The sequence below is a fragment of the Vulpes vulpes genome, chromosome 15 (genome assembly GCF_048418805.1).
Source record: "Vulpes vulpes isolate BD-2025 chromosome 15, VulVul3, whole genome shotgun sequence".
NCBI classification, from domain to species: Eukaryota; Metazoa; Chordata; class Mammalia; order Carnivora; family Canidae; genus Vulpes; species Vulpes vulpes.
This window is the reverse complement of record NC_132794.1, coordinates 61,105,002-61,128,073: the sequence shown is the minus strand read 5'-3', so window position 1 is coordinate 61,128,073 and position 23,072 is coordinate 61,105,002. Positions and strand designations below refer to the sequence as shown.

Here is a 23,072-nt window from a genome sequence, read left to right as displayed (position 1 = left end):
CCTTGACTTAGGTCTCAGTGATGATTTTTTTTAATCTGACACCAAAAGTAAAACAACAAACAAAAACAAACAAATGAGACTACATCCAGAATGCTTTGGCACAACAAAAGAAGCCCAGCAAAATAAAAGGACAACCTACTGAATGTGAGAAAATATTTGCAAGTCATATATCTTATAAGGGATATAATACATATATATTTTATCTTAAATATCCAAAATATATAAAGAACTTCTACAACTCAGTAGCAAAAAGCAAAGCAATTTTTTAAAATGGGCAGATCTAAACAGACATTTTTCCCAAAAAGACATACAGATGGCCAAGAGATACATGGAAAGTTGCTCAACATCATTAATCATCAGAGAAATGCAAATCAAAACCAAATGAGATATATCACCTCACACCTGTTAGGATGGCTGTTATCAAAAGGACAAGCAATAACAAGTGTTGGTGAGGTAATGGGAAAAGGAATCCTTAGTGCACTGTTGGTGAGAATGTAAATTGGTGCAGGCAGCCTCTATGGAAAAAAATATGGAGATTCCTCAAAACTTTAAAAATAGAACTACCATATGACCCAGCAATTCTACTCCTGGACCCTTATCCAAAAAAGAAAACACTAATTTGAAAAGATATATGCGCTCCCATATTCATCACACTATTTACAAGAGCCAAGAATTGGAAACAACCTAAATGTCTGTTGATGGATGAAGAAATTCTGGTACACACACACACACAGACACACACACACACATTATTCACCAAAGAAACAAGTGAAATCTTGCCACTTTAGACAATATGGATGGACCTTGCAGGCATTATGCTAAGTGAAGTAAGACAGAAAAAGACAAATACTGTATGATCTCTCTATGTGGAATCTAAAAAAAAAAAAAAATAGTTCATGGATACAGAGAACTGACTCTTAGTTTCAAAAGGCAGGGTTTGGGGAGGTGGGGAAAATGGATTGAGGGGATCAAAGTATGGATCTTGAAATCATGCATGAAGACAGTAGTATGCCACGAATTGTAGCGGTCTATGGCTGACGTTACACCATTTCAAATTTTTGCTCTACAAAATAAATATATGTTATGCTATTTTTGTAACATTTTATACACATGTAACGCTGTCTTCCTTGATTTTCTACCTGGTGTAGCGTAGGGTGACCTTTTTAGATCACACTTTTTATAGATAGTAATGTGCTATTACAGTGAGCTTAAGGGCATTTTAGAGACTGTCATTGTCTTCATATGACATATGTCATATTTTGAATTCCAGCACATGTACATGTAGTGAGATATGTGTGCATGTTTTCATATAAATTATGCTATGGCCATTTTTTTTACATCTATAAGAAAACAGGAGCTCCTATTTAATGGTTTTGAGACTTAGTATCTCAGAAGAGTATAAAAGCAACTCTGCTCTGCACGATTAAAAAAAAATACCTACCTTAAGATCATTGGGAGGGTTAAATAATGCAATGCATACAAAGCACTCAAAAAATCTCCAGGTATGGTAAGGTATCCTAAGGCTGTACTTTTGCTCCTGGTCTTTTATGATTTTTATTTATATTTTTGTACCTCTAAGTAATGTTTAACTTTTATAGTTAATTTGTAAATGGCATGAATAACATTAAAGATGGATTTGCTGGACAGGTTTTGAGTGATGTGTTGATCATGTTGAATGTTAGGCTTAATTTCGACATCTTGAAAGTGCTACTATGAAAAAATAGAATGAGATTAAAAAAACAAAAGATCTAATTTTAAGAATGTCATTAGGATGTTATCCTGTGAACAGAACATTATTCACTCCCATTTTTTAAGTTTTGGGTAAATATAATCTGACACTGAGGTGTTAGCTGACGCTATCTTTTTTTTTTTCCTTCAAGATTTTATTTAAATTCAAGTTCGTTCATATAGTGGAGTATTAGTTTCAGAGGTAGCATCTAGTGACTCATCAGTTGCATATAATACCCAGTGCTTATTACATCAAGTACCCTTGTTAATGCCCATTACCCTTTTATCACATCCCCCCCCCCACCCACTGTACCTCCAGCAACTCTGTTTTTTACAGTTAAGCATCTTTTATGGTTTGCCTCTCTCTTTGTCTTTATTTTACTTTATTTTTCTTCCCTTCCTCTATGTTCATCTGTTTGATTTCTTAAATTCCCTATATAAGTGAAATTATACAGTATTTGTCTTTCTCTGACTTATTTTGCTTAGTTCCATCTACATCATTGCATATGGCAAGATTTCATTCTTCTTGATGACGGAGTAATATTTCAATATATATTATATGTATTTCATTATATATAATATTTCATTATATATAATGTATATATATACATTAATATTTCAATATATATTATATACACACAAACACACACACACATACCACATCTTTATCCATTCATCAGTTGGTGGACATTTGGGCTCTTTCCATGTTTTGGCTATTGTGGATAGTGCTGCTTTAAACATTGGGGTGGGGGATCCCTGGGTGGCGCAGCAGTTTGGCGCCTGCCTTTGGCCCAGGGCACGATCCTGGAGACCCGGGATCGAATGCCACGTCGGGCTCCCAGTGCATGGAGCCTGCTTCTCCCTCTGCCTGTGTCTCTGCCTCTCTCACTCTCTCTCTCTCTGTGTGACTATCATAAATAAATAAAAATAAAAATAAACATTGGGGTGCATGTGCCCTTGAAATCACTATTTTTGTATCCTTTGGATAAATATCTAGTAGTGCAGTGGCTGAGTCATAACATAGTTTTATTTTTAACTTTTTGAAAACCTCCATACTGTTTTCCCAGAATGGCTGCACCATTTTGCATTCCCACCAACAGTGTAAGAGGGTTCCCCTCCTTCTACATCCTCACCAACATCTGTTGTTTCCTGAGTTGTTAATTTTAGCCATTCTGATGGTAACTGATGCCATATGTTACTTAATCAACCTACAGTTAAAGCTATGAACCAGGAAACAGATGTAAACTAACCAAGATCTCTACATAAGCTGGAATAGCTTGTTATGTAGCACTGATTTCAAAATTATGAATAGGTAACCTAAAACTATTTCCTCAGGTTAAAGCAAAATCATTGAATATCTGTATCTTCCCAATACTGAATGGGCTCTAATAATGAAATCCTTTTTCTTTGAAAATTAGAACCACTAAAAATTGAATAGGCCATCTCACAATATAGAGGCTTCCCTATCAGGGAAAATTTTTACAATGATGTAACCCATCATTTAGGAATATAGTCATTTCCACATTTGTCAGGAAGTTGAACTGTATGACTTCTGAACTCATTGCCAATTCTGAGATCTCATAATATTAAAGAAATTGAGAACCTGTATGGTTGCTTTTAATTTGGGGCTCTCTCTATTTTCTCTTTGACATGTGAGATGTCAAAGTATTTTAATCATAAGCAGTCTTATTCTTAACATTGCCTACTGTTTGATTTAGGAGAAATAATTTGAGCTGTTTATACATCTACAAGGTACTTTTTATACTTATCCACTAAAGAGTTTATTAAAGATAATATGATTGTTAAAAAAACAAAAAAAGTCATTCTTCCAAAAGGGGAATTCCTCTTTTACATATCCTCCTTAAAAAAAACTACACCCAATGTAGAACTCAAATTCATGATCCCAAGATCAAGAGTCATGTGCTATACCAGTTGAACCCCCAAACACCTCAGGATTCCTCTCTTTAAATGGAATGGATAAGAATCAAAAAACATTTCACAATCTGAAATCACACTCAAGATTTAACAAGCAAATTTTGCATTCATCATCTTAATACTTTGCCAAAGTAAAAAATTCTGCTATACTAATATATTGAGAAAACATTAAAACCTAAATCCTAGAGGGGGAGTAGAATGGATATATTATATTTCTCATTAGACTTGTCCTGCTTCTCTTTATTTTGTGTCATTTTTTTTAAGGTCCATACATATGCATGCTGTCATAGGAAACCAGTGAACATTGTTTTCTTTTTTCCTTATGTGTTTCTTTAAAGTTTGTTATTTTAAGTACAACATACTCTATATATTAAAATTTAATGTGACTCTTCAATCTTGTTCTTAATGCTGACAATACAGTGTGAACCAGGTAAATACGGTCACTGCCCTGGTTGAACACATAGCCTAATGGAGGTGACAAGCAACAAGTAAATTGGCTGTTACATAATTATTATAAGTCATGAGAAAAAAAGCAGTACACCAGTAGGCAATATGGCAAGGAGGGCACTGCTTTAGATAGGATAGTTGTTAGAGACACTTTTGAAATGACCTTGCAGCTGAGACTTTAAGAAAAGTAATCTTTCCAGATAGAGGATGCATGTTAAAAGAACTTCATTTATATTTTCCTTCTGTGCTGATTTAAACCATAAAAATGACTGATTTGACTACTGAAATGGTTATGATTTGATACAATTCATTTAAATTGTCAGCACCGGAAAATAGTCGCCTCTTCACTTTGTACCTTCAGCCGTGACCCCGAACCACTCAGAGTGTTACATGTAGTCTCAAGTTAAATATGACATACTTAATCTAATACTTCCTATAAAGTAAATTCTCAGTACATGTTAGCTGCTTTCCTTTCTCCCGCCTTTTCAACATTGTTGGGAATGTGTTTCCTGGGCGACTCCTCTCTCTCCACACCTCCACCAGAGGTATTTGGAATTTGGTGTGGATATAGGAAGGGCACAATCAAGAACAGTACCCTCATCTCCAAACCTGCCCCTACCATGTCTGTTAAGGCTCCCCAGGGGCCCTACCTCCTCCTAAGTCTTGCCCAATTTGACTTCTTAAAGCCAGGTCACTTCAGGAATGTATTATATAATAGATATAAGTGTATATAATGTTTTTCTATACTAGCAACAGCCAGTAGATTAAGCAGTCTACAAGAACTGAAGTCCCAGTAACCATTATACCCTGTTTACAGGCCTTCCAGTTTTTTCCATTGTTTCTTATTCCTAAATCTCTTTTTGACTCTCCACTACATGACTTTATCAAGAAGCTGCTCTGGTCAATGCTGAAATAAGAGGTGAAGTGGGGAAATTTTATTGGATTATCTTGGAATCCCTCTGCTTCCCCTTTGGTGTTTCTCAGGTAGTAGTTCTCTCAAAGGCCAGCAGTTACTGAGGAAGGCCTTGGTAGCCAGGACAAGATGTGGCCTTGGTCTGCTGCTGAACTGGAAGAGGAGGGATTGGCTTTTTACCTATGACTGGCAGACATAGAGAAAAGCAGAACACCTGATTGCGAGTGGTAGTTAAGACTTGACTTGTTTTCCTCTTCCCACTTGAAGTTACTGCTTTACAAAGTACTTTTCCTGGCAATAATAGAGTGGTGGAAGTGAAGAGAAAACACTGGACCTTTGGAATCTCTCTCTGTGCCTTCATTTTTTTCCCTTATCAGTAAAATAAGAGTGTTGGTATAGATGATTCCCAAGGTTCCTTTTAGGCCCTATATATCATGTTTCTATTTTAAACTATATAGCAGTTTTGTTTCTGCTGTCTGACTTACATAATGTGTATACTGGAAATTATCTCAGTATATGAATTTGATACTTATGTGGAAATGTAGAACCCTACTGGTTAAGCTGGATATACTCATTTCAGAGGGCAGAGTTGGATTGTGGTTGGAAAACTTTGTACTGCAGGTATCTCTTACAGCGAGTTTTTTTGGATGCTATTGAAAGCAATGGTACTGTATACCCTGAGGATGAACAAGCTAACTAAACCTGAGTTAGTCACCAAAGAATTATGATCAGTGAAAATTGTGGCAAATGACTTGAAGATGTGGTTTTTAATTTTGTTAAAGTTGTCAAGTCATATTAAAATAGCACTGTCCTGTGTAATTCTAAGTTCTGTTGCTCTAAATTCGTCCCTCCTTCTTTTGCAGGAGCTATTGTGACAATCTTGGTTACCATCCATTAAGTGCTGCTGACTTTGGAAAGATTATGAAAAATGTCTTTCCAAACATGAAGGCACGTCGTCTGGGCACAAGAGGCAAATCTAAATATCCTTTACCAGAATGGTTTTTAGTAATCACTTAGAACATCTGCTGTTGTAGTTCAACTAGCAACTATATTTAGAAATAAATTTAAGTCAACAAATATAAACAACTCAAAGTTCTTAGTAGAATAATTGCAAACATTATTTTCCTGGCTATATATCAAACTGCAAGAGCAATAACAAATAGTGGTTTTAGGATTATGATAGATGTCACCATCTTCTGTCACTGTAATATGTGTTCTTAATGGTCTGATCTCCTTTTCTTTAACAGTAAGAATCAACTGAGATCTGCCACAGTGCAGCTATCATAAACCATATCAATAAAAGTAGAAAGAGTTTAGCTATCTTCTTCCTATAATTTAGAAACATCGGGATCTCCTTAGCAAAATATACAACATTCAGGAAAAATTCTTGTGGAATTTATACTGGAAAATTATATTCTCTTTAAAGTATTTTTTCAGCCAACCATTTAAAATCTGTATTAAAATAAAAGCCAGAGCATAGGAAAGGTCCCTCTTATGACAGACATACTTAGTAGCAAACAGAAGGAAATGAAAATTTAGAATTTATTAAAGTCCTTCCGACTCTTGGAAGAAGATTATGAAATAGAGGGTCTCTGTAATTAGAAAAACATTATTTCTCTTTACTTAGCCCTTGGCCTTTTTCAAAGCACAGAAATTTGCTTCTGTAGAGATGAGAGGAAAAGGGAAAAAAGGGACACTACTTTTCTAAAACAGCTCCAGGTGTTCTCTGATCACTTGTTGCATGACCCATCCTTGTTCTCTGAGTACAAGCAAAAATGTCTTGATAGACCTTTGGCATGTTATAGGTGATAATCCTGTGTGTTTCAGTGGAAAAAGAACTGAAAAGGTTAAAGCCCTTGTGACACTCTTAAGAGTTGTTTTTGTCCCAGTGCCCTGGGCTAAAGTTTCCCTGTGCTGTGCCAGGTTTCCATCTGGATATTCCTTTCCTTCTGACCTGTTTGTTGCTGGTGGTTGGCACAGCCTATTAGGAACATTTATTCATAAAATTTATAACAGATGAGAATCATTTTGTTTCATTTAAGACAGTAACATTCTATAAAGACCATTCCAGTTTCAAAAGACTGAAAGTGTCTTGAGTTTATAATATTAAGCTTTCTCTTACTGAAGAACTCTGAAAGTAGATGTTATCTCATTCTGATTTTATTATTTCATATATAGTTATTTCTCAAATGTGAATTTTATACACACACACACACACACACACACACAGTTCATTTAATTTAGAATGAGACCTTAACTGTTTATTACATATTGCTACAGTGGACTAAGGAAAAAAGCCTTTGTTCATATGCCAACACTGCCCAATCTTGATTTTCACAAAACTGGAGATGGGGTAAGAATTTTGCCTTTTCTTTTAAATAAGTAGAATTATACCTTAAGGTCAGCATTGAAGTGCATACTGCATAATCTCACTTGGATAAAACAAGGGACCAGGAACTATGCCTTTTACAAAGTAGATGAAAAATTCAATCGTGGCTGAAAAATTTTAGCATATCTGACTTATGTCATCATGGCTCATGAAATTAGGTGGAATGTGTGTCTAACCTGGTTTCTAATTCTATCTGTTATATATGTTGACAATATATAGTCAAGAGGAAAACTTAAGTTGTGAGGTAATATATGTAGTATGAATGTCCTTTTTTTCCTTTTTATTTACTTATATATTTAATACCATTTAGGTATACAAAAAAGACTTGAGGTGGCAAAAAGTACAAAGAAGAGAAAATACAGAGAGTGGCATCGTTTGTTTTACTGATGTCATAAAAGTGTTCTAGGAAGATTCACAATATCTCTTAGCCTTCATATATATATATTTAACAACCATTTAAATGTTATACTCACAGTGTTGCTGGTTGGTGTAGGCATAGGCCTCTTATTTGCAAGGCTCTTATGTGCCTGCCAGCAGGGCATTTTATATGACTTTGACCCGACAGATTTAGATTACATCTTCCAATTAAGAATGCATGTCTTTGATGTGCTTTAGTTTAAGTTCTCTGAACTTTCTTTTATAAGTTAACTTTTCCTTTTTCCTTTGTTTAGTTGGAAGGAACTGAACCTTCTGGGCAGCTTCAAAATATTGATGAGGAAGTTATCTCTTCTGCTTGCCGTCTGGTGTGTGAATGGGCCCAGAAAGTGTTAAGCCAGCCATTTGACACAGTCTTGGAATTAGCCCGCTTCCTTGTAAAAAGTCATTATATAGGCACCAAGTCGATGGCAGCTCTAACGGTAATGGCAGCAGCACCACCAGGTACAAAATTACCATTAACAAGCTAAAACTGACAGAGCTGTTACTACATTTTAGAGTTGGTAGCAAAATAAGAGTTTCACCAAAGAACAACTTTGACTTTTTAGTGTTTGTATGAGCTTACTGTCACCTCACTTAACTAAGTTCGAATGGGTTTGTTGAACCAACAAAAATAGTAATAATTATAGTTATTTCGTTGTAAAGCTTAAGGCTGTAGTTTTTTTTTATTTTCCCTATGGTATATTGCTCTACTTAAACATGAAACTTTTAAGGTTTCCCAGTTGATATTTCATTAATTTTTCCCTTGCTGTTTTAAAATTTAAAGAATATGTGTATATGTATTCTTTAAGTATACATGTGTGTCTAGATTAATAAATATTAGGTAAGATTAAATTTTTAAAATGACTTGCTAGATTCCTGTTAGAAACTAGTACTTAAAATGATCTTTGGATAGTGTGAGAGGTACCTTCATGTCACAAAAAGCAAACTATATGAAGCTTTGTTATAAAATAGCAAGTCATTTTTTAAAATATACCTTCAAATGAATATTTTTATTCAAATACGGATTGTTTCATTTGACAATTTTAGGAGTTGACAGTTTTGGAATAAACAACTCCCTCGTAAATTAATAGCTGTGTAAAGTATCTGTTCTGTTGCAAGTTTTTAAATGTCTCATTTCAGTCATACCTTATAAACCTAAGGAAGAATGAGTAAGTGGAGTTACTACTCTAGGAAATTATAATTTCTGTGAAAAATGTATTAACTTGAAACTTGTTTTCCAGAGATGATTCTTCTGTTTATTAAAAGTAAATAATTTAAAATCTATAATAGATTTCTCCCAGCCACAATTATGGTTTCTTAAATAACTTCACTTTTTAAAAATCTTAATAATTTTAACAATTATTTTTCTTTCAGTTTATATTTATCAGAAGCTTTATGTATCGGGGGGGGGGCGGCAGGAGTATATAATTATTCTATCCTTTCATCTTACTGTCAACTGAAGACTCACTTCAGCAAAATAATCTCTTATCAGAACGTTGTCATGACTCTCTGTCTAGATTGGAAACTGTATGACTTAAATCTGTTTACTTATACATGAATAAGAGAGTGCTTGGGTAGCCTGATCTATCTAGGTAGCTTGCTTATATTACCTCATTTCTTCTCCCAGCAGTCAGGTGAGACAGGTGATATTAATTCCCATTTTACAGATCAGGAAACAGGGAGGTTAAGTAATTTGTCCATGGCCACATAAGCAGTGGGACCAGGATTTGAATTCCAATTTATTGGTCTCAAAAACCCAGGTTAACTGCATTACATCATGCTGTCTTCTAATCTTGTGGCAAAATGAGGTTTTAAAAGATATGGGCCCTTCAACTTTTTGTGTTCTCTTTCTCTTACCCTACTGACACCCAGATTAGTGCTTGAACGAGCTGAGGATTTAGGAGGTATCATGAGAAAAGAAACCTCTCAATATTATTTCCCACATTGCTCACAAAGTCTGACTGAAAGAGTGGTGAATGATGGGATCAATGAATTTTTAAAGCATAAGTGTAAAGAAAGGTGTGTTTTTTAAACAAAAATACTGAAAATTTCATATTTAAACATTCACTTTGTGAAAGTGTTCAGTAGTTTAGCAATTATATCACTACTCAGAATAGTTTTAGACTCAAAATTTTGTTCTCAACCACTACCATATTTTTTTTTAACATCTTTCGTGATTAATCTTCATCCTTTGAAGGTGAATTTGTTTTTTTATAAATATAGTCTCCATATTAAGAACAGGTTGTGTTACAAATGTCCTTTTGTAAGTCAGCTGCTTGGAAATCATTCCTGTCCAGAAACTCTGGCAGGAGGGAGACAGCTGAGCTTTGAGCCATTGGCAGAGGCTTTTGGGTGCAGGTGCTGAAAAGCCAGACCCGAGGCTGGAGGCCAAGAGAGAGCAGTACAGTTTGAGCTGGATTTGAAGAGGAAAAAAATGGTATTCAGGTGATCAAAAGGAGGTCAAAAGATGAAGGATTATTGAAGAGTGTGTGCGAAAGAGTTTACAGTCACTTCTTTCTCTCCTTCCTGTTCCCTCCTCCTCCACAAGTTGTTGATGAAAAGCAGAAATTGGGCTAGAGAAAGAAAGGGCAAGGTGTACCAGCAGGGTGGTGCGGTCCTCCCCATTCCTCTCCACTGTTTCTACCAGCCACAGCTTACTTTCTAATGATCGCAGTGCTACACCCTAAATGTGGAATGAACTTTTTAAAAAATTAATTGTATTACATCATCAAATGTTCTTAATTTAAAACTTATCTCTTGCTTAGTTTATCATTCCTTTCTTCTCAGTGTTGCTCTTACTACTGTTTTAAAAAGTTTTCTCAGTGACAGTGTTTCACAATACCTTAACCTCAGTTTTATGTAGAAACTGCTTAAATACTCTTATGTCATACTGGAATAATTGTATAGAACAATTAAAATAGTACCTCTTTTTGTGGATTTCTAGTAGAATTAAAGACTTGTTCTCCCTATACACATTTTTCTAAGTATGAATAATTTCAGCAAATATTTATTGAATGCCTCTTGTGAGCTGAATATTTAAGTCATGAAAATGCATGGATTTCTAATTAGAGAACTAAAAGAAGGAAATTTCTGACATCTCATAAAATGTGAAACATGCTCCGTTGGTATTTATTTATCTTAGCTTCTACATATTTATGACATAGCTACTACTCTTTTCAACATTTTTATCTGTTATTACTGATTTACCTGAAACTGTCACCTGAATTGGACCATATTTTAAGGTATCAATTAAAACCATACTGGCAAATGTTTATAAATGAAAGTCTAACACTTATATTTTATAAAGAGATTGTAAATTAAAATTTGCTGGTTTGGGTTGCTTTGTCCAGTAGATGGCTACATGTTCAAAGAAATTGAGTTGTAACTGCCTTCTATAAAAGAGTATTTATTTTAGCTTTCTTTTCTGTTTATTTTCAGGAATTAAAGGAATTACCCAGCCTTCTGCTTTTATACCTACAGCTGAGAGTAATTCTTTTCAGCCTCAAGTGAAGACTTTGCCTTCTCCTATTGATGCTAAACAGCAGTTGCAACGGAAAATTCAGAAGAAGCAGCAAGAACAGAAACTACAGTCCCCTTTGCCAGGAGAATCCTCAGCAAAAAAACCAGAAGGCACTGCAACCAATGGAGTGACTAATCTTTCTAATGGAAATCCTGCAATCCTTTCTCCTCAGCCTATTGGTATCGTTGTGGCAGCTGTCCCTAGTCCCATTCCGGTAATATCATTAACTAAATAGTATAGTATTAGACTTCATTGGGATGGTGGGAGATAATTTATTTAATTAAAAGTGGTACATAAGGGGCGCTTGGGTGGCTCTGTCAGTTTAGTGGCTGCATTCAGCTCAGGTCATGATCTTGGGGTCCTGGGATCAAGCTCTGTGTCAAGGAGTCTGCTTCTCCCTCTCCCTTTATGCTCCCTCTTGCTCGCTCTCACTCAAGTAAGTAAATCTTTATTTTAAAAAATAAATAAAAATGCCACATGAGAAGGAGGCAAGTATTGGTATAGATTCAGTTACAGATTGATTTTTGTGAACACAGATAAATTCAGTTTCAGTCAGTTGTCTTTTAAAGATTTTATTTATTTGAGAGAGAGAGAAAGTGCGGGCGGGCACAGAGGGAGAGGGAGAGAATCTCAAGCAGATTCTTTGGTCAGTGGGTGGAGCCTGACACGGGACTCGATCCTATAACCCTGAGAACATGACCTGAACCATAATAAAAAAGACACCTAACTGACTGAGCCACCCAGGTGCTCTGTCAGTTTTTTTTTTTTATTCATAATATACAATGTTAAGTACAAAGCTATAAAATGAACACAAGTGAAAATACAAAGATTTAAGACATGCACAGTATGCACACATGACTAGTCACAGCTTTAGCTAAGAGATGAGTCATTTTGAGAATTATTTCATCCCTACCTAAGCCAAGATGATCAATTGCAAACTTTTTTTTTAAAACTTTTCTTCTTTTTAACATTCAGATGGTGCAGAGTTGTAACTCGTATTGATAACACTTTAATACAGACCTATTGCTGTGGCTTGCTGGACATAGGACCTTGGACAAGTCCCTTAGCTGTTCTGAGTCCATTTCCTTATTACCAAACAGCTTATGGAGGGACTTTTAAAATGAGAGGACAAAAAAATAATAAAATAAGAGGACATCATGCCAAAAAAAGTGGTCTTTTATGTTATTGATAATATCATTAAGGAGATCTTTTATCTTTGTTTTTCTTATCATCATCATTACCATCATGTCATTAAAACATGGTATAGCTGGTAACCACACTTATGTGCTATTCACTGTAGAGCAAACTTGGGGAGACAGTAGTTTTATCTGAGACCTTACCCACTGTGGTTTAATTGCTAATGTCCAAGGTAGACTCATAAAACAATCATTTTCTTGACCCAGAGGTAGATACCTTTATCGTTGCATGTTTTTTCAAGATTTTGTCTTCTTTTCCTATAATCTCCTTAAAAATGATTATTTTGGCAAGTATTCATCACAAATGTGAAATTTTTAGTCCTATTTATTGAAAAGCATCTTAATGTTTTTCTTACGTATTTTACAACTATATTTCACTGTTGTGTTTTTTTAATAACATTTATGTTTCTGATTGTATAGAACCTGGTCTAACATAGATAGAGATATAATAAGATAGATGTCATATAGATATCTAGATAGGTAGGTAGATCGATATAGAACTCTTGTCTAACAGAGAAACTTTTTTTCTTTTTTTTAGCATTACCTTTATTAAATGCCTTAATACTATACTGATATGTGAATTTCTATTTATATCCTAGACTTGTTAAATCTGACTTTCCTGTTTTCTGCCTTTTAACAGGTCCAGAGGACCAGGCAGTTGGTAACTTCACCCAGTCCAATGAGTTCTTCTGATGGCAAAGTTCTTCCCCTCAATGTACAAGTGGTCACTCAGCACATGCAGTCTGTGAAACAGGCACCAAAGACTCCTCAGAACGTTCCAGCCAGTCCTGGTGGGGATCGTTCTGCCCGGCACCGCTACCCTCAGATCTTACCCAAACCAGCCAACACCAGTGCACTCACCATTCGCTCCCCGACTACTGTCCTCTTTACTAGCAGTCCCATCAAAACCGCTGTTGTACCCACTTCACACATGAGTTCTCTAAATGTGGTGAAAATGACAGCAATATCCCTCACACCCAGCAACAGCAATGCCCCACTTAAACATTCTGCCTCAGTAAACAGCGCTACAGGAACAACAGAGGAATCAAGGACCATTCCCCAGATCAAGAATGGTTCTGTTGTTTCACTTCAGTCTCCTGGATCCAGGACCAGCAGCACTGGGGGAGCATCTGCTGTGGAAGTCAAGATGGAACCCGAAACATCATCAGATGAGCAGCCTGTACAGTGCCAAGAGAACGCTGATGGGACTAAAGCTCCCAAAGCAACAGCTAGTGCCCTTTTGGGGCAGAAAAGTAATACAGATGGAGTAGTGCAAAAACCTTCAAATGAAGGTATCATTGAAGTAAAAGCAACTAAGGTCTGTGACCAGAGGACCAAATGTAAAAGTCGCTGTAATGAAAGTCTGCCAGGCACTTCAACAGGCAATAATCCAAGCACTGGCACTCTCTCAGTTGCCACTCAGAACTTAACTTACACCAGCACCAGCTCACCAGCTAATGGTGACTCAATAAATAAAGACCCTAAATTATGCACTAAAAGTCCAAGAAAGCGACTATCTTCTGCATTGCAAGAGTCCCAGGTGCCTCCCATAAAGAAACCAATTGTGGAACAGCTTTCTGCAGTTACTATAGAAGGTCAGAAACCAGGCAGTGTTGAGAAGGACCAAAAGGTTCCACATTCAGGGAAAATAGAAAGTTCAACAGCCGGTGCTCAGATTCCTAGCAAGGTATCAATAAATGTCAGTTCACACATGGTGGCAAATCGACCCTTGAATTCTTCTGCTCTCATTGCCAGTGATTCAGCTTCAGAACAGCAAACACCATCATCGTCTCCAGATATAAAAGTAAAACTTGAAGGGAATGTCTTTCTTTTGGACAGTGATTCAAAACCAGATGGTAGCTTTAATTCAAATGAATGGCAACAGGTCAGTAAGGATTCTGAGTTTATATCTGCCGGCTGTGAACAACAGCAAGATATCAGTGTTATGACAATTCCTGAGCACTCTGATATCAATGACTTAGAGAAGTCTGTTTGGGAATTAGAAGGAATGCCACAGGACACATATACTCAGCAACTGCAAAGCCAGATACAAGAATCTTCTTTGAATCAAATACAAGCACAGTCTTCAGATCAGTTACCTCTACAGTCTGAACTGAAAGAGTTTGAGCCTTCTGTTTCCCAAACAAATGAAAGCTACTTTCCTTTTGATGATGAGCTTACACAAGATAGTATTGTGGAAGAGCTGGTGCTTATGGAGCAGCAAATATCAATGAACAATTCTCATTCTTACGGTAACTGTTTGGGAATGACCCTTCAAAGTCAGTCGGTAACTCCAGGAGCTCCAATGTCATCTCATGCCTCCAGTGCCCACTTCTATCATCCAATCCATAGCAATGGCACTCCAATCCACACACCCACACCCACTCCTACCCCAACCCCGACCCCAACCCCAACCCCAACTCCAACATCAGAAATGATTGCTGGGTCTCAGAGTCTGTCACGGGAAAGCCCTTGCTCCAGGCTAGCCCAGACCACACCTGTGGATAGTGCTTTAGGAAGTAGCCGACACACACCCATTGGTACTCCACATTCTAACTGCAGCAGTAGTGTCCCTCCCAGCCCTGTTGAATGCAGGAATCCATTTGCATTTACCCCAATAAGCTCCAGTATGGCATATCATGATGCCAGCATTATCTCAAGTAGTCCTGTGAAACCAATGCAAAGACCCATGGCCACGCACCCTGACAAAACCAAGCTTGAATGGATGAATAATGGGTATAGTGGGGTTAGTAATTCATCAGTTTCTGGCCATGGCATTCTCCCAAGCTATCAGGAACTAGTGGAAGACCGTTTTAGGAAACCTCATGCTTTTGCTGTGCCCGGACAGTCTTACCAATCTCAATCCAGACATCATGACACTCACTTCGGTCGTTTAACTCCTGTCTCTCCTGTGCAGCATCAAGGTGCCACTGTAAATAACACCAACAAACAGGAGGGTTTTGCAGTCCCTGCCCCACTTGATAATAAAGGAACTAATTCATCTGCCAGCAGCAACTTCAGATGCCGGAGTGTGAGCCCTGCTGTTCATCGCCAACGTAATCTTAGTGGAAGCACCCTGTATCCAGTATCTAATATCCCCCGATCTAATGTGACCCCCTTTGGAAGTCCAGTAACCCCAGAAGTTCATGTTTTCACAAATGTTCACACAGATGCATGTGCCAACAACATAGCTCAAAGAAGTCAATCAGTTCCATTGACAGTCATGATGCAGACAGCCTTCCCGAATGCTCTTCAGAAGCAAACAAACAGTAAAAAAATAACCAATGTTTTGTTGAGTAAACTTGATTCTGACAATGATGATGCAGTGAGAGGTTTGGGCATGAACAACCTGCCCTCCAATTACACAGCCCGGATGAATCTCACTCAGATTTTGGAAACTTCCACTGTTTTTCCTAGTGCCAATCCGCAGAATATGATCGATTCCAGCACTTCTGTTTATGAATTCCAAACACCATCTTACCTCACTAAAAGTAATAGCACCGATCAGATCAGTTTTTCTCCTGGAGATAATCAAGCACAATCAGAAATCGGAGAGCAACAATTAGATTTCAATAGCACTGTTAAAGACCTGTTGAGTGGAGACAGCTTGCAAACCAACCAGCAGCTGGTAGGTCAGGTAGCATCTGATCTCACTAATACTGCGTCTGATTTCTCTAGTGATATCAGGTTGTCTTCTGAGCTCTCAGGCAGCATCAATGATTTGAACACTTTAGACCCAAACCTACTGTTTGATCCAGGTCGTCAGCAGGGACAAGATGATGAAGCTACACTGGAAGAATTAAAGAATGACCCATTATTTCAACAAATTTGCAGTGAATCCATGAGCTCTATGACTTCATCAGGTTTTGAGTGGATAGAAAGCAAGGACCATCCTACTGTTGAAATGTTGGGTTAAATAGTGTTTTATAATATGTAGCACACTGTATCTAAAGACATATGTATTGTATTTGTCTTAATGGAAGTGCCTCCCGCAGCAGAAACACTTACTATTAATTGTGACATTTTAAAAGAGTTTGCTGCAGAAGTGGTTTCTTCTCAGTAGGAAATGGTTAGACTCGCCTCAGTTCTTAACAAGTTTCTGAAGACAGTAGGCTGTAGAGGAACAAGTATTAGGTTTTAAATTTTGTAATGTTCCCCCATTTAATCACATCATTTGCTAGTAAACAATTGACTAACCAGCTTTTACAAGAGCAGTCTAGATCTTTATTTTGTATAAGTTCATTTTAATTCATCAGTTGATCTGCACAGAATGTAGAGGAAACCATTGATTTTAGGGTATAGGCTATTTTGTTGTTGTTGGCATTATCTTTTCGATATGAAATCATAGCTAAGGTAAACTGTAGACAAGAAGGTCTTCCTTGAAGCAGGGATAAAATTCAGGTTATTACTGGTATTTAGGCTTGAAGCATAGAGCTACTGTAGAAAGAAAAAAATCTCTGTAGGACTTTCTGGGACTTCAGTACCATTTGCACCTGCATTTTGAAGGGCTTAAATAGGAGAAAATAATGGAAAATTAAATATTAATTTAAGGAAAGCAAAAGCTGCACTAAAATTTTTAAGAGGAAAAACTAGTAGCCATTTAATATTTGTGACCTTGCATTAGTCTTATTTTAAAATTTAATTTTTAGTATGGAGCCAGCACACACACAGAGACATTCATGTACCTGTGTGCGTGCACACACACGTAAATAACTCCAAATACTGTAATGTAATAGAGTAAATACAAGCATGTTAGAAAAAATATTTTTATGTTTTATTATTTGGTAGTTGAGACGGGAATTTAGAAGGAAAATAAAAGCATTTTCTTAATCACAACGGCTACACGCACATGTTAAAATTCTATTTAAGATTTAATTTGAAGCTTTTGATTACAATATCCTTAAGTCCTGAATTTAATGACTGACTCCTTCACTCTTGAAAACAGTAATACAAGTCGATCATGGGATCCCTTTGAAAAACAAACTAGAGGGAGATGACATCAAAACACATTTCACCACATGAGGTCTGAAGCCACAAATCTTTATGTCACTGATAAAACAAAGGGGATATCAGTAGTACTTGAAGAAGAGGAGCATTTTATTACATGCTTAATTTATTTATTGTGATAACCACGATTGCAAAAGCAGCACTCAGGATTTGTTTTAAAATGTTTCTCTGTATGGCTCCCATTTTGTTTTATGAATGATTATTTATGAATTTCTTGTTGACAGAAATCTGCTCACTAGCTGATAGCTCCATTTGAGTGAATTTTTAGGATTCCTTTCAAATAGGTTTAAAAATTGCCATTAAGTTTTTAAAGCTAACATTAAACCATTGCTATGCTACCTTGAACCTAAGCAAAGCTTTCCTTCCCTTTAAGCCAATCAGAAGACTACAATCAATGAATATTTAACAAATGCTATGAAGGGTTTAATTTAATAAGGTTTCGTTCAATAAATTTGCAAGGTAGGGTATTAACATATTTTGATAAATAAACGGTGCTAGGGTTGGCTCAGAGGTTTATATATTGATATGTCTTAGTTATTGGCATTTGTGTGTGTTTGCTGTTATCTTGATTTAATGATCTGTTAGATATTTTTTTCCTGATGCTAGTTATTTCTTCACTGTACATTGAGACACAGCACTACTGCACACCAAAGTATGCAATACCCAAAGGAAACTGTGTGATTTCTTTTAACAAATGATGGGAGCCTTTCTATATGAGATACTCTGAAAAGGAGATTTTGAGGCCATTCTAATCCCTTGTTTACATTATTAGCTTCCTACTAATATAAAAATAACGGAAATCTTTTTTTATAAAAATATAAAGACTGGAGGATTTTTAACCCTCTGTACAGTATTGCAGCAAACACTTTAAATTTGGTTGAATTCGTCCAGCAAACTTTCTGGGGTTCATATATTGCACTAAATTTGTTGAACCTGTGGTAGGCACATCTCTTAGGATAAATGCAACCAATACAGTCCACAGATTAAACTTTTTAAATGTGTTTCATTATGAAAAGACAAAATGTCATCAAAGTGACAGATAAAATTGTCTTATGTAGCAATGTGCATTGATCTCAATGAGATATTTCTATTTCTTATTCTCTTACATGAGAATATTACAGCAGGAAGAATTAAGTTTAGTTTGCTTCACCATGTTAATACATGATCACAAAATGTGCATGAGTGTTATTGACTTATCTTGTACAGTACTAGGTATTCCTGTAACCACTTTTTTTTTTTCTTGGCTGTATTAAAACTGGTTCAGTGTTAACCAGGCAAGCATAGTTATTCACAAGTTATTTACTTTTTTATGTTTACTAATTCTGCTTAGTTATTGTTAAATATGTTCTTTCTCAAATTATTTTCATTGTTTTCATGTTTAAAACATTTTTCATACTGTTTATCATGATAAGACTTCATGAAGTAAATAATTTTGCATATAATTGCAATAAGCACTGACTTTTGAACTGAAAAGAAGGAAAGTTTTTTTTTTTTTGTGCAGTGCATCTGAGGTTCATATAATAGTCTTGTACTATAATGTGCTTTACTACACCATAAATGACAAAAAACAAGCCCTGTTTCATGTTTTCATTTAGTGCAAAAAGTCAGATTTCCCCAGTGTTTTGTTGTCTGTTGTACCTGCTGAAACTACAGTAGTTGAATATTGCAGTAGCATTTCAGTTCTCTTTTTTTATTGAAAGTGCTCAAAAATTGTTTTTTAAATGTTTTCAAAAACAATTAAAAACATTTTATATTAAACTGAGTCTTAAGGTGATTTGTGGGAATCTTTTATATATAGGCAGTATGCCATTTTCAGACGGACTTGATGCCATTCTTCCTTAGATCTCATGAAATTCATAGAAATGGATAAAAATCCACACAGGGCTGAACAGTGCTCTTAATCTGCTCTCTACTATTAATCCAGAAGGATACACAGAACTTATTTTGTCAGAACTCTACAGAACTCACTTAGGATTTTATTACTGATGAATGGGACATGGCACAGAGCTTTATGTTGTCCCAGAAAACATCTTTGCTTTTACTTATTCACATAATGTTTGCTTTAAAATGTTAGTCTGTGGGGTACCTGGATATGTATATTTTTGAAGCTTTGAATAGAAAAATAGTAGGGAGAAGTGGAGAAAATTCTAAAGGACAACTGTGCCCCCAAACCAACGTAGGCATTTTGGTGAGCCAGAAATACAAAATGAACTAAACTGGTAAACCAGAACCTGAGCTGTAGGTATGGATGGAATCAGCAATGAGCAGGTAAAAAATTTCAACTCCTACAGAGTAATAAAGTACTTGAAGAAAACAAAACTAACCCTAAGAAAGATAATCAGCACCTAAAAGTAATGAATTACCCGGATGTTAACTTTAAAATAGGTATGTTAGGATTCTCAATGACTAAAAAACTTTTTTATTTTTTTTTTAATTTTTATTTATTTATGATAGTCACAGAGAGAGAGAGAGAGGCAGAGACACAGGCAGAGGGAGAAGCAGGCTCCATGCACCGGGAGCCTGATGTGGGATTCGATCCCAGGTCTCCAGGATCGCGCCCCGGGCCAAAGGCAGGCGCCAAACCGCTGCGCCACCCGGGGATCCCTAAAAAACTTTTTTAAATAAAAGCAGGTAAATCAACCAATGTTTACAGTGAACCAATAAGAAAATCTGGAGGAAAAACACTGTATAGTATCTGAGGTGCTTTGGGCTTCACATTACAAAAAAATAACACTAGCTTAAGCCATAAAGACATTTAGCTTAATTTCGAAGATAGGTCAGGCTCAATGTTCGGTTAGCTCAGTGTTATTAACTCTTCCTCTGTTTCCGTTGCATCATCTTCAGCTTTGCTTTGCCTTTTTTTTTTTTTTTAAGATTTTATTCATTTATCATGAGAGACAGAGGGAGAGGGAGAGAGGCAGAGACACAGGAAGAGGGAGAAGCAGGCTCCATGCAGGGAGCCTGATGTGTGACTTGATCTCTTGTCGCCAGCATCACGCCCTGGTCTGAAGACGGCACTAAACCGCTGGGCCGCCTTGAGCTGCCCAGCTTTGCTTTTCTGTGTCTGCCTCATCGTGGTCACAAGATGGCTATCACAGCTCCAAGTTTTAGATCTTCATACATCCCAAACAAGATGGTAAGGGCAGCTCCCAGCCCTTTATCAAAGAGAAAAAATCCTTAACCAGAATCTTCCATTAGGCACTCCCTCCTTACCCTCCAGCCCCTCTTTAGTCCCTTTGGACAAAACATAGAGGTCCACCTGAAAGCCAATCAGCTGTAGATTCTTGATTCGTCCTTTATAGCTAGAAGAAGGGCCCATCTGTAGTCATTCACCTAAAATGAGTTCCATAACCTAAGAGAGACACTAAGACATCGAGATCTTGTTCCCACTTTTGAGGGGCTTACAGTCTTGTAATTATACGTTCTTTGAAAAGTACTATATATATATATATATATATATATATATATCCCAATACAATATGCTTTATAGAAGAAACGAAGTAAGAATTCACATGCTGAGAAGCTAAGAACGGGGAAAAATTTCATAGTAAGGACTACGTTTAGAAATCTCTGTTTACTGGTATAAACTCTTGACTGGTCTCCTGCATTTCCTCTCTGAATATAAAGAATCCAGTATTACTGATATCATAAATGCAAATTGCCTAAGTACCTATTATTGTGATAGCAGACCAAAATTTTTTTGTTAAATATATGAAGTAGAGATTGATTTTGCTGTCCATTGCTATATATGATTTTTAAATAACTAGAATGGGATCATTTATTAATATAATCTGAGATTTTTAAAAATATGTATATGACCAGCTCTGGAGCTACAGTCTGCATCTGAGGAAGAAAGGGAAAAACAAAAAGACTACAATTTTTAAGATAGATTTCTAAGTAACTTAATTTTGGAGAGAAGGGAAAAATAATTTTAAAAATAAGATGTATCATGAGATTGGCATTACTACTATGTGTAGAATATTGCCTTGCACTAGACCTGCTATTAAGTGTTTTGCATGTGTTCTCATTTCCTCATTGGAATAATTCTGAAAGAATACCATTTTTCAAGTGAAATGTTAGCTTGGGGATTAACTGGTAGGGATAACAGCTAATAACAGGAAGAGCCAGGATTATAATTGGATTCCAAAAGCTAGTGCTTAACCATATAATGTTATTAAGAACTCTTTCTTAAGAGTAAGAACTATACTATACTTAAATATTTGTTCTAACTCCTACTGTAGTAGTTTGGTGATTTTTTGAAAATTTTCTTCTATCTTAAAATTTAGAATTAGGTTTGATTTTTGTGTGGATTTTATTTCTCTTAAACCTTCAATCCTTCTATCTCTTACACTTCCTTTTCACTTTTGTTGCTTTGAGAGTTTACTTGTATTTTGTAACTTTTCCCCAAATTGTTTTGAGTTCCTTTTCCTCCCTTCCCACCATGGAAATACATGCCCTAATATATTGGAAGTCGATGGAGAAATAAGATTTAAATACAAAATTGGGTTTTAAATTAAATTTTGCAAGTACATTTCTTAGAGGTAAACCTAATCATTTATTTTTTTTAAACCACTTTTAAAATTTCATCAGGACATAGGAACCGGGCTGTTTGTTGAATAAATAATAAAGTGACTAAAATATGTCAGTCTCTGTGCCAGTTGTTAGAGAAGACATTTTGAGATTTTTACGACATAATGAAGGTGCAAATGAACAGGCTTGCAGGATGCAATGAGGTCACTATAACAGAGACTGCTATTGGCCACTAACAGCATTCTCCTAGCCATGTGCATGAAACACTACATTTACCAGCTTCACTTCTAGTTAAGTGGAACCACTTACAAGGTTCTCAACCAAAGAATGTCATCAAAAGATTTGTATGCAAGTTTCTTTGAAATGTACTTGCCCTCCTTCCTCCCTGCTGGCTGGAATGCACTTGTGCGGTTAGAACTCTAGTTTTAACTCCCTTGGTCTTTGAGGTAAATAGCCACACACTAGGGCTGGTTCAGTAACAATACAGGAGCCCAAAGCCCTGATGACAGTGAGGGAAATAGTCCTGCCCTGCCCTGCTTGCCACTGAATGTTTTACAGGAGAGAGAAATTTCTTCCTGGTTTAAGTCAGTTATTTTGACTGTTTTGTCAGAACAAAAATCCAAATTATAACTCAGTGTAGCCACAGAAGGTTTTCAGCAGCAGTGGGAACTGTTAGATTAGCTTGAGGATCACTAAACCATCATGAGTTCCCCTCAAGAATGGCAAACTGCATCTCTTTCATTGGAACTGGTAAGTTATGAAAGGATCTTAAGAAAGAATTACATGGTTTTAGCACAGCACTTGAATACTCGTTTATAGCAGTCCAAAAATAGATAAAATTAGGTGGACTACAGATTGCTCAAACAATTGAAGAGAATTAATGAATCAGAGTCAAAGGCATTACAACATTCTGGTCATTGGTTTCAGACCTGGTCTTAGGTCTCAGCTCTGCCATTTATAACTTGGGCAAGTTATTCTAATATGAGTTAT

At 36.3% G+C, this 23,072-nt stretch overlaps 1 protein-coding gene across 2 annotated transcripts in view; it reads left to right on the top strand.

Moving 5' to 3' along the window:
* The window catches only part of RFX7 (regulatory factor X7), a 131,252-nt gene extending 111,942 nt beyond the window's left edge, over nt 1-19,310 (top strand). For both annotated transcript variants that reach the window (XM_072738590.1, XM_025997325.2), the window contains exons 6-10: nt 5,887-6,003; nt 7,292-7,376; nt 8,084-8,291; nt 11,268-11,563; nt 13,186-19,310. In XM_072738590.1, the coding sequence (XP_072594691.1) occupies nt 5,887-6,003; nt 7,292-7,376; nt 8,084-8,291; nt 11,268-11,563; nt 13,186-16,461 (3,982 nt within the window). In that variant the 3' untranslated portion in view covers nt 16,462-19,310. The remainder of the gene's footprint in view (nt 1-5,886; nt 6,004-7,291; nt 7,377-8,083; nt 8,292-11,267; nt 11,564-13,185) is intronic.
* Nucleotides 19,311-23,072: the final 3,762 nt, after the last annotated feature.